General features: G+C 37.2%; 2 protein-coding genes across 2 annotated transcripts; one reads left to right on the top strand and one right to left on the bottom strand.

Moving 5' to 3' along the window:
- The first annotated feature begins 2,025 nt into the window (after nucleotides 1-2,025).
- On the top strand, nucleotides 2,026-4,108 carry LOC147393538 (MATE efflux family protein). Its single transcript, XM_086456664.1, has one exon. The coding sequence runs from the start codon at nucleotides 2,134-2,136 to the stop codon at nucleotides 3,580-3,582; it is 1,449 nt and encodes a 482-aa protein (XP_086312790.1). The 5' UTR covers nucleotides 2,026-2,133; the 3' UTR covers nucleotides 3,583-4,108.
- A 133-nt stretch (nucleotides 4,109-4,241) lies between these two features.
- Nucleotides 4,242-16,401, bottom strand: LOC147393537 (brefeldin A-inhibited guanine nucleotide-exchange protein 2-like). Its single transcript, XM_086456663.1, has 11 exons — nucleotides 14,980-16,401; nucleotides 12,149-12,466; nucleotides 11,267-11,612; nucleotides 10,736-11,158; nucleotides 10,354-10,643; nucleotides 9,752-10,025; nucleotides 8,630-9,135; nucleotides 8,195-8,516; nucleotides 7,625-7,997; nucleotides 6,037-6,722; nucleotides 4,242-5,196 (listed from the first exon to the last, which is right to left on the bottom strand). The coding sequence occupies exons 1-11, from the start codon at nucleotides 16,161-16,163 to the stop codon at nucleotides 4,579-4,581; spliced, it is 5,340 nt and encodes a 1,779-aa protein (XP_086312789.1). The 5' UTR covers nucleotides 16,164-16,401; the 3' UTR covers nucleotides 4,242-4,578.
- Between the last annotated feature and the right edge of the window lie 1,603 nt (nucleotides 16,402-18,004).

The raw sequence follows: 18,004 nt of genomic DNA, 5'->3' as shown, positions 1-18,004 counted from the left end.
GATGATTTTTAACCATTCGATTCAAGTACCCAAAATAGATTCAATTCAGTGTAGTTTAGAAATCATGGATCAAGATAATTTTTACGTATATATCCACGAAGATGTGGGCCAAAACATGTCAGTATCTGACCGGTTCAACCCAAGCCCGACCAGGGCCCAACTGGTTAGACAGTTTCACCATGGTTAACCAAACCAAAGAGACATTAATAGCATTAGGGCTCCACCTTTGTAAATGATGGATCTTTAGCTTTCAAGAAAAAGTTGTATGACATAAGATGCGTTTGAGACTCTCCAACAAACATTTTTTTTTTTTTTTTTGCTTTGGTGGGCCCCACGTACCATCCACCTGCACGTGATAACAATTAAATATATCACTTTTATGTGGAGGGGCATATAGAGACTTGAAAGTATGACCTAGGGAGCAAACCCAGTCGCCCCTTACCATCTCAGCTAACCCCTGGCAGGTGACTCTCCAACAAACATACCTTTGAGATGAGAGGAAAAACGCAAGTTTCGTAGAGATCAATATTTAGTTTTTAAGGAGTACAAATTTTTCATGAACCCTTTAGAAGTATTGATGGCACGTCGATCAAAATTCGTCTGCACTTACTAATTATCGGTCATTATTCTTGTTTAATTTTCCAAAAAAAAAAAAAAGATCATATTTACTTTGAGGTGGATCCCCCCTCATGTATAGATGTCGACTTCAAAAGAATGGTACATGAATTTTGAAGTGATACGGAAGGTGGGCCATTTGGCTTTAGAATTATTGAGAGAATATTATTCCATGTATTTATTTTAGAAGTTTTAGGTCCCTTTTGAGTCCATTATACCTTTGAGAAAAGAACCCATTTTAGCCACCTTAAGCTTGAGTGGCCTTGCATCACAAGAGCATTATTCGTGCTTCCACACTTTCTAAAACTATTAAAATAAGAAATAGTGATTTAGACATGTCTATCGGCATGTTAGTAAATATTTGAGATATCCCTATGTTTTCAAGCTAATTATCACCTTCGCCTCGATCTTCTCTAATAGATTAATATAAAATGATTTAAGTGCTTTTCGTGTTTAACCTTTTACTAAAACCTTCGATTTTTCTTCTCAAAATCTTTGAACTTAAGATTCCATCTACTTCAACCTTCAAGCTTCCTCATGAAAAAAGAGGATTTTTAAAAAAAATAAATAGTGGAATATTGGGTGGAAAAAATGAGATTGAAAATGGGGTTGAATAGACTAGGGTTACCTAATTTGTTGGTAAGGTACTGAACCAATTTGTGGTACGGTTCGCTCTCAGTTCATGAAATGCAGCGAACTCAACAAATTGCATTTTTCTTTTCTTTTTTTTTTTTTTATATGCCCCCCACATGTTGATAACATCTGAGACATCACCCTAAAATCTTAAATTGATAGTATGTCCTTTTGACCTTAGTTTTTATTAATAGACTATGAAAAATGATCAAATACCCTCGTCTTCAAGCTATAAAAAATAAAAACTTGATATTTTTTTTCTTCTCAAAATCTGTCATCTTCAATCTCTTTTTCACTCAACTCATCACTTCAACATCAAATGCCTTCACCTCTATTTACCCTTATGAATCAGGTTCATTCTCGAGTGACGAACCACAAACAATGAGACAAATTTGAATCGAGCGAACCCGCAAATCAAGTAACACAGAAATAGACTAACCATATTTTTTTGTGAAAGGATGAAGAGCTTGAAAAGGATAGATTTTTGGATTAATCATTTTCTTTTTTGCTAGTCTATAATGTAACACAGAGGTCAAGGGGTATGTCATCAGTTTGAAAACCTATTAGGGTATCTCATATATTCACCACAATGTGAAGGGGTATATCTAAATCACTCTATAACAAATCTTTCCTTATAGATCTTTTTTGAATCTCTCTTTCTGTATTTCATTCTCATAACGCACTAAAAACCTTCCCACCACCTTTTATTTGTTATAAAGCTCTGTCGCATATTCTAGAAAACCGACGCCTTTCACGAAACCCATGCTACCAATCAATCCCATTGTAATCTTTTATCTAAATCTCCACATAATCATTTTTTTTTAAACAATCAAATATATAAATATTAAGAACAACAAACCCATCAATCCATTTTATCATTAAAACATGTCCACAACATTAACCTCATCACCTCTTCCCTTGAGTCACAAATGGCCTACCAAAAATGTCAAAAAAATCATATTTTCAGAGCTAAGGAAGCAACAAAGGATTTCGGTACCATTGATGGCCATGAATTTTACATGGTTTGTAAAGATAGCCATTACGACAGCGTTTCTAGGACGACTCGGGGAGCTTCAATTATCGGGAGGAACGCTTGGTTTCACCTTCGCTAATGTTACCGGATTCTCTGTCTTGAATGGGCTATGTTGTGCCATGGAACCTATATGTGGTCAAGCTTATGGAGCTAAAAACTATAAGCTTCTTCACAAGACCTTCATCATGTCTACTTTACTACTATTAGTCACCACAATTCCTATTACTTTCTTATGGCTTAATGTTGACAAGATTCTCATTCACTTTGGGCAGCAAATAGATATCTCAATTGTTGCTAAAGACTATCTTATGTATCTTCTTCCTGACTTGTTGGTCACTTGTTTGCTTTGTCCTTTAAAGGCTTATTTAAGCTCTCAGAGCATAACACTTCCTATTATGTTCATCTCTGCTATCGGACTAGCCTTTCACCTTCCCCTAAATATCTTGCTCTCAAGGGTTAAGGGTCTTCAGGGAGTTTCGATGGCAACTTGGTTGACTGATCTCATCGTTGCAGTTCTACTCTTGTTGTATGTGTTAGCGATGGAGAAGAGAAAGGGAGAGAGGTGGAACGAGGGAGGGTGGTGGGATCAAGGAGTCGATGATTGGGTTCGGCTGTTAAAGCTTTCCGGGCCTTGTTGCCTCACTAACTGTCTTGAATGGTGGTGTTACGAGATCTTAGTCTTGCTTACAGGACACCTAGCTGATGCTAAACAAGCTTTGGCAGTGTTAGCTGTGGTCCTTAACTTCGACTACTTGCTTTACTCTGTCATGCTTTCGTTAGCCACATGTGCGTCCACACGAGTATCGAATGAGCTTGGAGCAAACCAAGCTGAAGTTGCTTATGAGTCTGCATCTGTGTCTTTGGCTGTGAGCATAGTATTTGGTTGTATTGGAGGGTCAGCAATGGTAGGTGTGAGAGGTGTTTGGGGCAGTTTGTTTAGCCATGATGAGGGGGTTTTGAGAGGGGTTAAGAAAACAATGTTGTTGATGGCTGTGGTGGAGGTGATTAACTTCCCATTAGCGGTATGTGGAGGAATAGTTCGTGGGACGGCTAGGCCATGGTTGGGTACATATGCCAATCTCGGTGGCTTTTACTTGTTGGCCTTGCCCTTGGGTGTGATCTTGGCTTTCAAGGTTGGTCTCAAGCTCAGTGGGTTGTTGTTGGGTTTCTTGGTTGGAATGATTTCGTGTTTAATCATATTGTTAGTGTTTGTTGCAAGGATTGATTGGGTCGAGGAAGCCGACAAGGCACAAAAACTTGCTTCTGTTGTGGAAGAGATAGATGATGGAGAGACATTATAAATTTGGCAATTATAGAAAATAGTACTAAAGTATGAGAATTACTCTAGTCCTCTTGAGGAAATGAGTCCTCCATGGGGAATCAACCACCACACATACTGGTATACGAGCTAGAAAAGAACCACGAACCACCACTTGTGTGCACTCGTCACAAGTTCTGGCGTGGAGGTGTGGGGTGCAAGCATTATCAATGAATTGTAATTTATCTAAGAATAACATTTATTTTTAACGAAATGGTTACTGTCTAGAATCAGAGAATTAGGCCAAGTATAACAACAATAACAACAAAATCTTATTGCCCAAAGCCAAGTTTTCTGTTATTGAAAGTGAGTTCATATCAGATTTCACATGTTCTTTTGGGTCTAGAGCACTCCTTTAAGTCCTTTAACTTGTATATTTCTTGAACTAGGGTTATACTTGGTCATCGCCTAACATGTCCAAACCACCATCTGTTGTGTCGAATATAAAGATGATCTTACCATAAAACTATCATGATAGTACAAAGAATAAATGACCAATAGTGGGACATAGCCAAAAAAAATTATTCCAGATGAACCATTGTAACCATCTAATGAATAGATTTTACTTTCCTTTTGACCATTTAAGCGATCTCTGCATTAATATGGAAAATTCGACAAATTTGCCACACGATCCAGCAAATCTGCAAAGTGAAGTACTAGAATTTTTATCAAGTATGCCTCATGACTAATCCGTTACATTCAATTCTTTAAAGGAACTTATTATAGCCTGAGAAAATCACTTGGCATACAACATCAGAACTCTTTCAAATAACATTAATTGATTCAGAAGCTACGCTCTCTACACTACAAAAGGTCCAGAAGCATTAGGTAACCAAAAACCATAGCCACTAACCACCTATACTTAATCAACAATGATCGTAAGAAATAAAAAATAAAAATAAACAAAACAAAACAACAATCACGCAGACTTGGAGAACAATATCATACACCTCGAAGTGTGCGGTCTGGTTCACAACCTTCAACAGGATCGAAGCAAAACCGGACCCACTGATGTGCTAAGCATATCGCTCAGTGCCAACTGAACTTCGCTCGACCCATGCTCGCAACATATCAAGCCTGATAGAAGTGGGAAGAAGCAAGCCAAATTCTTCTCGAACAAGTCATCTCTCAACCCACATATAGCCTGGAGAGTTGCCACAATCAGGGGTGTCCGTGCAGCCAACTCTCTCCGTCTTGCAGAACCGAGTGGTATCGCCCAATAGGTCCGAGGATGATTACTGCCAGATGGCTCGGATATGTGTCCTGGGCGTGCTGTATTGAGGTAAACCTGTAGGATCTCCTTGCAGAGGCCAATTAGGTAAGTCTCCACTTCAACCTCTTCAGAACTGGGGGGTCTGTCCAGTATAAGATTCTGTAAGAAAGTGAGACAAATTTGGTAGGACTCGTTCTCTAAGCGTAGCAACGGAGGATCCTGCATCTGGGTCATGGAAGCAAACTCCTGTAGTTTTGACCGAAGATTACTGTCGCTGTTTATCTTGTGAGCATGGGATGCCACGGCATGCAAAGCGTCAAATAGAACTACAGTGTTCTTTGTTGAAAGATTTGTCCTATACATGTTATAGACCTCCATTATAGCCTACAAAAATTTAAATGGATAGAGATCAGATTCAAAAGATACCTACTACAATTAAAACATTCAAACAAGCAAAGCATACTCACGTAGAAAAGTAAAACATGGTAAAAAAAAAAAACAAATATACATATATGAACAAATAAAACATGGTTTTAGGATTTGTATTGAATCATTTCTAGTGATTATTCCTAAAATCCTACGAGTCCCGCATGGTTAGTGACACGGCGAGTATTCACATGGGAGGGAGGGACTTCTTGGAAGCGACCTGACAAGGAAGCCGGGTTGTTGGAGCACTCCTCAGCTATAGAGAAGGGGCGTGGGTTAGGAGGCCTACCGTTGAAGCAAAACACCCCGATTGCTCATGCTGGTGAGGGACTGAAGCTCTTTCTACTTAGCAACTAGTTCCCCAAAAAAGGCAATGTGATGCTCCAACTCATTGAGGGGCATATTTTTAAAATTGTCTGGAAGGGTTGATGTTTGAATTGTCATCCACTTTTGTAAGGGCCCCATTTTCTAGGGCATATTGTTTGGGGGCTAAGATGCTTTTCTATTAGTCTTGTGAATTTAAATAACACAAACATATAAACCATCCATTCTTCAAGAGAGGATTGGGAATCTAGGGCTTGTGGTACAACTTCGTGATTCAATTGGCTAACCCTCAAATATACTATATTAGGATGCTATGTTTATGTATTCCTCAAAGTGCACAATTAGACATCAAAAAGTTTTACCAAAGAACTCTAAGAAAAATCAATGATTCAGCCCTTATCCAATATCTAACAAGAAATGTTGTTTATTTGGAATATCTAGTCGTAAAAAATGGAAGGAAATAAAATTGAATACCTGGATCAACAGAAGCTGAACAGCGGCACGGCACTTAGCATCATTGATTGCAAAAAAAAGTTTCCGTGCTCTCAAATCCTCCAAATCCTCATCATGCACAACAGACCCCGTAGGCTCTCCACTATTTTGTCTGGTTGAAGAATCTTTATGGTTTCTAGCCCCACTATCTTCGTCAAGGACACATGAAAAATCAGGAAGAGTAGCATTAGCTGCTTCTTTTAATGACGAAACCACTTCTAGCCACTTTTCCTCCGAAAATAATTCCCCCGAATTGCTCATTAAACGAACAAATGCAGCAATACCAATGCCAGCAAGGCTTTGGTGGGGCCGTTTAATAAAACTTATCAGCAACAGCAGTACTTTTCTCAGTAGTGGATTGACAGTATCGTAAAATTTAACGAAAAGATCTATAACTAATTGGAGGGACAGTGTGCATGTTTCGTAAAGCCAAGTATCTTGATCTTGCTCATTGGTATCAATTTCAAGTCCTGGCTCTAGTGAAGTTCCCCCAGAAGGATCAATAGCATGCCGAACATAGTCAAATATAGGGAAAAGGACAGAATCGAATACTCGTTCCCACAAAGGTAATGAAAAAAGGTGACCATGGTTGCGTAAAGTATCAAACAGAACTTGGAGAGCACTTTTTCTTATTTCAGGCCTTGGGTCAAAGCTAAGTTCCGACAATCCTGCACAAAAGAAAAAAAAAACTGAGTTTCCAATATATATGCGTGGAACTCTTAAGTGCCACCAGCCCATGGTTTCAAATCTCGTCCGAGACCAAGATGACTCAACCGGTATCGTCCATGACCGAGACGGATAGATATGGCATCTCATATCTACAGAATCTTGCAAGATAAATGAGTTGACTCGGACGATATTTTGAAAATCTCATCTGAGTCAACTGGGATTTTGTTTATCTTCATGAAAATATTTTTAAAATTTTGAATTTGTAAACACTTGTGATCTAAATAAAATATGATTCTATGATAAAACAGCTTCTACTCTTACCTTATTTTATAATAATAAAAAATTATAATTATATATATATATGGGGCCGGATCATGGGACATAAGTGAAAAACAAAGGTTTTTCAAAATATGGGTTAGAAGTTTCGGATTGAGCTGATTTTTTGTGAGGATGGTCTCTATGATGAGAAGATCATCCTCACAAAAATCAGCTCAATCTGAAACTTTTAAGTCCATCAAAAGTGGTTTACAAATTATTGGTAAAAAATTGACAGTCCACATTACTTTTGATGGGGTTAGAAGTTTCAAATTGGACTGGGTTTTTTTTTTTTAGGATGATCTTCTCATCATAGAGATCATCCTCACAAAAAATCAGCTCAATCTGAACTTAACCCATATTTTGAAAATTTGTTATCATTACATATGTCCCATGATCCGTCCCCTATCTATATATATATGAATAAATAATTATAAACAGAGTTAAATGGTTTATCTCGTCTGAGAAAGTTGACTCATCCAAGACAATTCAGTCTTATCCATGGACGAGACGAGACATCAAACCGAGATTTGAAATCATGTTCCAGCCACATCTTAAAACACCAATTCAGTATCAATTTCCCTACCTGCCAGTAATGGAAACCAGAAATACAGATGATCGGGAAATTCGGCACTATGTTGTTTCCCATCTTTGCCAGTTTGAGGGGATGATGGGGAAATCTTTGCAGAAGCTTCCTTATCTTTATTCTTTGCCGTCAAGCCAAGATCTCCTTCTGCAAGTTTTGCGGCGCAGAAGCGAAGAAAACCAATTGCATTGAGGCTAATGTCTTTGTTGAACCTACTATTGGTGAATGCAATCAGACAGTTCACACAATCCGTAAAAGTCGTGGTTTCAGTTTCAGTTATATATGGAAAGTAGTCTCGAACAATCTTCTCAATGATCTCAAAGGCCAAAAGTACAATGTTTTTGTGGTCATCATAAGCTGCAGTTGTGAAGACCTGAAAACAGAAATCAGTGTATAATGACTCACTGAATTTAGCTAATAAGGATAAAAGAGTAGGAGTGAGATAAATTATGGGAATCCTACAATAAAGGTCAGCTTGGGTCATTCCCAAAGTTAAAAAACTAAAAAGTAAAAATTATTAATAATAAAATCAATTAAACAAACAAAGAACAGAGATTGCAGAATCAATACCATGAACATGCTTTTCCATCCTGATTTGACATTATTGACACGTGACAAAACCATTTGAGAGACACATCTGATTATTAGTTCTCTGATTTCAACAGCGCTACTTTTACGCATCACAATGACAAAAGGCTTCATAAACTCGTTCTGGAAGTTATAATTAGCCAATTCTTCTCGCTCTAAGAATTTCATAGCTAATTGACGTAGGGAATCCATTGCAAAGATTGCAATCGAGAGATTCTCAGAACAGCCAATGGTGACAAAGAAATCTGAGAGCACATGCCAGATGCTTGACCACACAAGTCTGATTCGATTCATGTTGTAGTGCCTGTAAAAAGAAAATATTCATAGGAAACATTTTACAATTATTGGATAGGAAACATTACATTAACGAAGTATGCCTAAGATAGGAAACAAGATGAAAGTCAGAATGATTCGTACGCAATCTCAACAATCTTTGTAAGGCTGAAAACACGTGGATCTGATGTTGATCGCAATTCTTCCATGGACACCTTACAAAGGGCTTTAACAAAATCAATTATTGCCTCACTATTTAATCTTTGACTCCGTGTGAATATACGATTCATTTCAGAGCTTCCAACTTGTTCCAACATGTTTAAGTTGGAAACTAAATTGCTCATCTGTTCAGATGTAACGGACCCGGTATTCTGGCCACCAATACCAGCACTATCATATGAACCTCTTCTGGCAGCTGAAGCTGCATGATGAATCTTCCCAGGTCCTTTCCTCTTCAGTACAGGAAGGATAGCTGACTTGGTTTGTCTTGTTTTGTCTTGCTCATTTTGTGGGAGGGCAAAGAAAGTAGCATCAGGAGGAGCACCCTCTCCTAAGAGATGTAAATGCTCAAACCGGGAAACACACGTCAAAAGATGCTCCCAGGCTTCTTGTAAATAGTTCCCATCTTCATCAGCTATGGTAACAATCACCTGTAGAATGCAATGGATTGCCAAATCACGTTGTAAGGATATTATGTATGGCAGCACAAGCAAATGATAGTCTGCTAAAAGGTCAACAAGCTATCTGCTTGCTTGACCAACAATAATAAACTATACATATTTGTCATTAGGAGTAATAAGTTATTATTACTAAGGGTATTATTGTCTTTCTCCCTGTTGTTATTTGGTTATGAGATAAAATAGATTGTGTGGCTAAGGTCGGAGTCATTTCGACTCCTCCCACGTTTCACCAATCTCTTATCCTATTCTCCTTCTCAAACTCTTAATCTACATGATATCAGAGCACATCATAAGAGTTGAATCTCTCTTTTTTATTTTGAACATTAAAGCTCAATCTTTTGGGTAGATTTCTTTATGCAGGGTTGTATTTTCTTGCTCTCTTTTCTGATACAAGTTCTCATTTTTCTATAAAATAAAATAAAAAAGAACATGGATGACAATAACAAGATAAATAAAAATCAAGCTCTTTGCTTAAACAATATGAAAGCTCAGGAATAAGTTAAACCCACCACATAGACTAATATCATATTTTAGTTAGTTTCTAAAATCGTATGGCAAGAACAAGAAAATGACACCAAGCACAAACCTTGATGGCATCAATATTTTTCTGCTTGATGTCCGCTGGTGAGTGGAGGGAAGTGAACTTTGCTAGTGAAGTAACAAAAGCATCTCTATGAGTCTTCATGGACATTACTGCAGTAACATGGATCGCATAGCGGAAGCCTTCAAGACACTGTGCTATTACTACTTCATCATCACTCTGCTCCAGTGGAACACTGAAGGCAGCCAACATTGGAGCCCAGCACACCTCAATCATAAATCTCAAAATTATCACATCTGTTGCAGCATAGTAAACTGACCTACAAATTGTAAAAGAGATCCTTATAAAGAAAATTTTAAGAATTTTCACACTTGCATTGATAAAATGAAAATGCACATTCCACATTAAGCAGGGGACTGGATAGGAAAAACTAGGAGTGCAAAAATAGAATATCTAAAAGTACACCATGTGTGCTGATGATTATAAAATATAACGAGAGATTTTACAGCCACACCAACTTTTGCTAACACCACACCAATTCATATGTAAATCACCAAAGACTCGCCACACATCTTGGGGTGGCATTAGTAAAAGTTGGTGTGGCAATAGAAGCTCTCAATAAAATTCGTAGTGCTACATGAGCTTACTCAGATTTGCGAGCTTTTTCCTTGAATTGCTCTTGCATGTGCCTGATGAGATCATCGCTGGTCTCCAAATGTTCTTCCCCTCGCTTGCGGATAACAATATTTAGAATACCATCCAAGCCTAATATTCTGTTTGAGTTCAAAGACTGCTTCTGTTGAGGAGCCAAATCATCTTCTTTCATTTTAATCTCATTTTTAGAAATCCGTTCATACAAAGCTCTCAAATACTCCTCTGGAAGATCTTTTCCGTCATCTACACCACGGTTGTTCCTTATAAAATCATCAGGTGACATCTGCATCATCCATCACATGATAAAGTTGTTCAAGATACTATTTCAATTATTGTAACACTTCAGCAGATAGAGCTATCAAAAGAAATATATACCTTGTTCTTAACCATAGGGTTATGTGCATCGGTGTTGAGCAATATCACAGAGTACGCAAGGACATAGGCAGTGTCTGAACTCGTGAAAACCTTTGGATTACATTTGCAATACCGTTCAGCAAATTTTTCCATTATTCGGTCAATCTTTTGTGCCTCACCAGGCAACCTAAAGCCTTGTAGAAAGGCCCTAATTGCCTCATCAAATTCCATTTCTCGGAACTCAAAGGAATCCACATATGCATGCATGACTTTTAGAGGTAATTCATCCCTTTCTCCTAGATAGTCACCAATCAACGTCTTGTTCAAATCAGACGAATTTTTAAGGAAAGCTGCTATCTCCTCTGGTGAGTCACCTAGCTTCTTGGCATTTATAAGGAAATCAATACCCTTTTTGGGTTTCCGATTAAAAAGAGATATACCTTCCTGCCAAGAGTCTTGTATTAGATCACACAGCAATAATCCATTGGAAAGAACATACTCAGGAAGAAGAAAAAAATGTTTGATACCCAAAAATATTGTAAAATTGTCTACCTGAAGTTCAAGTTTGTAAGCCCGTCGCTGCTCGATAGTGGAAACATCAGAAATTTCACTAGAGGATTCAGAATGAGAATCTGATCCTTCAGCAGGCTCATTCCCATTACCATTCACCAAAGGAACACCTCCAGATTCAGGAATGTTTTCAAGTGTTTCAAATTTCTTAGGAGAATGAGGATCTGGAATGCGCATCTGTTTGTTCATCCAATCCCCCATTGATCTCAAAATTGCCACTAAGCATTTCATTGCTTCAAGTTTCATGGTGGCATCCTGTGGTGGCAATAAGCTACTGGCAACACCAACCGGGACACCTTGAGCAGTTTTAAGAAGTCCATTGACCATCCTATCAAGATAATGGAATATGGTAACGTATAAGTAAATTGTCAAAACTAAAATGAGTCACTAAATCGTGTGCACAGAGGCATAGTATGTCAGACAGTCAGAGGGCAGAAAAACAAAAAAACACTTTTCTTACTAAGTAAGATTTTAACTCTTACTAAGGGTCGTTGAGCTCAAATGGATTACCACATGGCAATCCAACATCACAGCCTCTAGATTTCATGGAAAAACTCAGATCCAAAACAAAATTGGGGATTGATCATGGTTTTGAAAATGGACAGCTACCGAACTTCTAAGGAACTCCCAAATTTAAAATTAAAATTCATCGATGAAAAATAACATTTTTTTTTTGTTTTTTTCGAAGTTCATAGAATTGTGTTCTCTACAACCATGTGGCATCGGATCATGTTTAGGATGCCACAAGGTGAGCTCAACAACCCTTAGTAAGAGTTGAAATCTTACTAAGCTAGCAAAGCTAGTCAGACTCAAAAAACAATGCATGAGATAGGAACAGGACATGCTGGAACAGAAACAGCATACCTCTCAAATATGTTCGATGAATTGACATCACAATCATAGTTAATGAAAATGTCTACCAAGATCTGTGAATCGACACACAGCTTCTCCAGAAACCGAAGCACTATGATCTTCTGCTGAAAATTTGGTTGAGCAACATTTTCCAAAACTCGGAGAACAATCATAGGAAAAAACACACCAATCTCTGCCTTCAATCCAGCTCTAAATCTTGATACCAGACTAATGAAAATGGAGCAAGAAAGCTGAAAAACAATCATAAGGGTGGAAGCGCTGTTCTTCAGTAATGATAGACATAAATATTGCTTAATAGCACCCAAAAACCTGTTCCATTGCAAGGAAAGTTCATCAGATCATGAATTACAGTCTAGGTGAGTCAATTAACAATATAACGCAACTTGCACCAACCAAATGTATCATGCACCATGCCCACACAAAATCATCAGTTACACATATCCTAAAGAACAGCATGAATCAAATCCAAACAAATCAGGCCAATATCAAAGTAAGTAGCTATAACTCTCAAAAGGCGAGGGATACAATAAATACAAGTGTTGATAAAAGAAAAGAAGACTATCACGCAGGTGGGAGTGGTGTTGGTAAGGAAAGCTGGGGAAGATTGAGTTGAATTGATCAACCAGGCCATATAAAGGTGCACACATCCTATCTAAGGATAGAGAATTAGATCACCTTCCACAAACACTACATCTCAGTCTCATACATGTAGTAAATTAAATATATAAGTAGAACTTACACAAATTACCAGGGAAATCTAGGAATAAAATTTGATTGAGGCCTTGCTTGGTATGCCATAAAGCATTGTAAAATGGAAAGCTTTGCATCTATGGTGTTTTGTAATTACTATGTTCTACGGAATTTTGCTTTACGGTGCTTGGTAATAAAATTTTAAGTTTAAAATGCCAGGAAAATTTTTACGGGTGCTTGGTTGATGAAAAAATGTAAAAAAATTGTAATTAAGAAAGAAAATACTAAGAAATTGTCTAAACACACATCAATCTAGTTTTATTCCAATCTACATCCTGAGTGTTCCAGTTTTGTAAAAAAAAAATCTAATAACACAACCTTAATAATTGATTGACCAAGAAACCACTTTTGCATCAATCTGACCTCGAGAAAAGGTTTTCTAAGATTATAAAATAATATTTTTAATGAAATGGATAGTCCCTACTTTTAATTGCATTGTAAAACAACAAAGGGATAGTCCCTACTTTTGCATCAATCTGACCTTGAGAAAAGGTTTTCTAAGATTATAAAATAATATTTTTAATGAAATGGATAGTCCCTACTTTTAATTGCATTGTAAAACAACAAAGGGTGTTATGGTAAAGGATTTGACAGCAGCAGAGAACTGATATTGGGCAGATCTATTTCAAAAGTACCCATTTTCATAACCTTAGTTTTACTTAGCTTTACCATTACAATAAAAGCACACACACCCACATGATTCCAAACCATGGAATCTAGTTTTTTGAGAAGGTTTGGGGGATGTTGAAGACGATGGGTCTTGGGAAAGAAAAAAAATCTAGTTTTTTGAGGGAGGTTGAAGATGATGGGTTTGATGGTTGAAGGAGGGAGGGGAAATAGTACCTAGAATGCACGTTCGCCTGGTATAGTGGGACGAGAGAAAGATGGAGAGAATAAATTTAAAATAATTTATGAGTTTTTGCAAAACTATTTAGCTCGCAAAATTTGACTGATTTCACACTTTTTACGACGATTTACTGGGAAGCCCACACGAGATTGATTATGCCAAGCATATGAAAAATGTAAAATACCAACAACAACAAAATAATGTTCTAACGATTGGCAATGTTTTGCATGCTTACCACTTTAACCCCACTTTTTGAAATCATGCTTAAAGCAAGTAGGGCACAGGCGCTTAGATGGTCTAGGCAGCCAAAGTGAGGCCTAGGTGCAGCTTTTGGCACCTTTGACTCTTATAAAGATGAATCTCTAAGTAATATATAATTAGCTTTTGGATTTATTTGTATATTTTATTTAATTTTATTTTTGTTTCTTATAACATTTAATAAATAAAACTGCATTTTGATTGCCCAGGTAATAAGCCGCATTAGGAAGCCTTAGTGCCTTACCTCTTACCTTGCAATGGCAATTTTAATTAATAAAGTTCTCAAATAAACAATCAAGATGACAACCAGAAGAATTTCAACCCTCTATATTATACATTAGACTCAAGGTTCACTAACTCCTGAAGGTTGGGTGAAGTAACTTATGAGTGGAAGTGGCGAAGAAATTGATGATGACACCAAAAGAAGAAAACATTGGGACTCAGAAACTTTATATCTAATAGTGTTGGAGATGTGATTCAACCTTACGTTGGTTGGTCAATCAATAAAGAATTAAAGCAGAAGACATTGTCAAAGCTCAATCATGCACAAAACTTGACGATGCATAGTTTGTAATCCATGCCTATCAAAAAAAAGAGTAGTCTATAATCCCCATCAAAAATTTGCATTTCTTTCTTTGTTATATAATTAGTTTTTGGATTTTTTCTTCGTAGACAAAGTTTTCTTAATCCAACATAATGGAGCATAAAGAGGGGTTTTGTTCTTTCCTTAAATTTTATATTAGATGCACACATTTTTTTTTCTTTTATCTTTTTATTTTGGTTTTACCATTATATTTGGGATGAAACCACATTACCTAATTCTTACTCGTAGAAAGCCGATGAACTATGCAATTTATATCTCAAAATGCCAACTTTTTACAATAACTACTATCAAGTAAGTAAGAATAACATCCAACAAACAAGTAAACTCGTAGTCATAACAAGAAAGATTCTGAGAAAGAAATACCTGTCGCTTGTCCTAAAGATAGCCCCAGCATTCTCCAGCAAAATCTTCAGCAGCTCCAAAGCCACAATCTTCCCACGCATCAGCTGCGGATCAGCCAAAGCCTCCTTAGGAGGTGTCTTCATGGAGAGCTTACAAAGAGCTCTAAACACCAAGAACGCATCCCGCCGCAGCTTATTACCAATCTGAATTTCCAAATCATCATCTCTATCCGTCTCTCCGTCCGCCAATTCTCCCTTCCTCCCTTCCAATGCAGTCTTATACATACTAATCTCCCAATACTTAGCATCCAACATATCCTTATCCGTTGAATCCAACAGATCCGCCGGATTTGTGGTCTCAACAGTCGTAGTCTCGAATGCACCATCGTGAACACCCGACGAACCTTTCCCAGGTGTCGTCGGATTCAACACCACATCAATGTCTTGGATAATCTTAGTAATGAATCCCTGTACAAACTGAGTCATACTTCCGTCCACATCGGATTTCTCGATAGGTTCCATCAGCTCAGCAACCACAATCGGCTGAACAGGAACAGTCGACGAATCAGCCTCCATTCTCCGAAACACAATAACCAACATTTGGATTAAAGAAGCCTTCGCGGTTGTCTGATTGACAACATTTTTGCTCCCTAAATAAATATCGTAACAAGTCCTAACGATTTGCAACAAACAATCTCCATGGATCCGTAATGAGATCGAAGTAACAGCCGATAACAACGTCTTCAACACCATTAACTCAACAACTTCATCTCCCAAATTATGACAATTACATACCGATTCCATCACACGAGACAAAAGCTTCGCTTCCGGACCTCCGGACGGATCCGCTTCGCCACGAATGTAACCATGTGCGACCAATTTCTGGATTGCATCCAAAGCCGGATCAGCGATTTTTAGAACACCAGATCCACAAGCGGAGATCAGAGGACTGAGAATCGATTCGGATTCAGCGAGAGAAAATTCGATCGGTCCTCCATCGTGTAAAGGACCTGGAATCGAAACGTGCGGTTCGGATTCGTCTGGAGTTGAAGAAGAGAATTTTTCGGGAGAAGTTAATCTGTCGATTATAGATTTGGATTCGTGTGCGAGTTTCGAGTGTTTCCGCCATGAAGCGTTCTTGATGATCTTCTCTAGGGCTGGAATTATTACCAGATTCAAACGGGAATCGGCTTCCGAAGAAGCCATTCCCGACCTAGACTAGCAGATTCTCAGATCTAAAGAAATGGAGAGAGAAAGAAGAAACTAGGGTTTCTATCTATATGAACAGAGAGCTTACTTGTTTCTGCAATTTTTCGGATCAGTGAAGCTTCATGACTGCTGTGTTTGTTTCTGCTACGCTCGCTCGGTTCTTCGAAGCTGAAGTTGAGACTAAGGGAGGCCGTGTTTGTTGAACTTTTTTTTTTTTAAATGGGCGAGTTTGGTGAATCGAAACTCGTTAAAGTCAGATTTCATCCACGTTAAATGCCTAAAATACCACCAAATTTAGGATATTATGGCAGAATGAGCGATCAAAGTGTTGGGGATTAAGCTACACCAAGTAGTGTTATATACACATCAATAATTGCGGATAATATATTTCCGAAAAAAATAATTTTCTTTGTTAATGTTTCATTGAACATAGAAAAATATCAATAAAGAGAGTAGTTTTTTAGTTTTGATAGAAGAGGAATCATGAGAGTTTGACACAATACAATTAGGATTTTCCCTTATTTAAAAAAAAAAAAAAACATTCTACAAAGGGTTGGGTCGGAGGATATTTTTTCCATGAAAATAAACAATTGTAAGCCCCTAAATCTCGAGTTAAAAAATGAATGGTCATTGAACTCTTAGATTAAAATTTTTTATCCAACAATGAAAAAATCTTTTTTTTTTTTTCAATTTTGTTTATTTGAGAGTTCACTCTGGACTTAGACTAGCAGATATATATATATATATATAGTGAGAGAGAGAAAGGGGTTGGGGAGTCACCAATCATTGAAAGATTAGGTGCAATCATGAAATGACATGCTTTCAACCCTTCGTAAGAGCTACAAGGAGCATAGGGAAATTGTGCTACGAGGGGATTTACTCCCATAGATTCACCAAGGTGACCAAAAGAAAAATAGATTTATTGCAATAAAAGTTAATAGTAAGAAATAACAAAGAAATGATAAATAGTGTTATATAGATACTACTTTAAGTTTTCCATGCCCTGCCATTCTCTTTGGGGTTAAAAGGGTATTATTGAAAAGGAGAGAAGAGAGACAATAAAATTGAAAGGGGGAAGAGGAAAGGTAATAAAATTGGATTGTATTGACCTTATTCCCTTTTCTCGATCTATAAACCTTACAAAATTTTAAGTAAGTGGGGTCCACCATTGCATTTTATTATATAGATTTTTAGGGAAATTTTCACATCTATCTTGGATTTTGGTGTGTATCTTGAGATACCTCTTTGACCATAGTTTTCTATGATAGATGAAGATATTCCCTCAATAGCACTATGGTGGAGAGATTTCAAGTAAGGATTAAGAACCATCAAATAAATCAATAGAATTTTCATTTTTCACACTAACTTTTACTTATACCACAAATTTTTCAAAACAAATAATCTATCTAAGATGTGGATAGCCATTCTTTGTTTTTAATAATCCCATCCTCATTTATTCTATTTTCAAAAGATCGAATCTTCATTTCTTTTTCTTATTTTAATTGAAGTTTCAAAGAGAAGTTCTTCCTCTTTTTCTCTTTATCAAAGTTTTCTTCTCTTAGGATTTCTAAAAGATATAGAAGTAGAAAACCTTAGTACAAAGAGATATGTGGTATCTCTTGATTTTGGGAGTAATTTCAATTAATTGGTGTGTTATATGTAAAAGTTAGTATTGCAATATAAATTCTCTTAATCAATGAAACTAAACAATAAACAAAAAAATGTATTATTTTTCATTTATGACAGGGGTGTTCAGACCTGGAAGCCCGATTAACAATGGGGTGAGGCAACTGACTTCTTAGAGCACCATATCCAAATCCCTCGGGTACATGCGATAC

This window comes from Akebia trifoliata, chromosome 10 (genome assembly GCF_017979445.1).
Source record: "Akebia trifoliata isolate Shusen 1 chromosome 10, ASM1797944v1, whole genome shotgun sequence".
Taxonomy (NCBI): domain Eukaryota; kingdom Viridiplantae; phylum Streptophyta; class Magnoliopsida; order Ranunculales; family Lardizabalaceae; genus Akebia; species Akebia trifoliata.
Note: the sequence above shows the minus strand (reverse complement) of the source record. Positions and strands in the feature narration are given on the sequence as shown.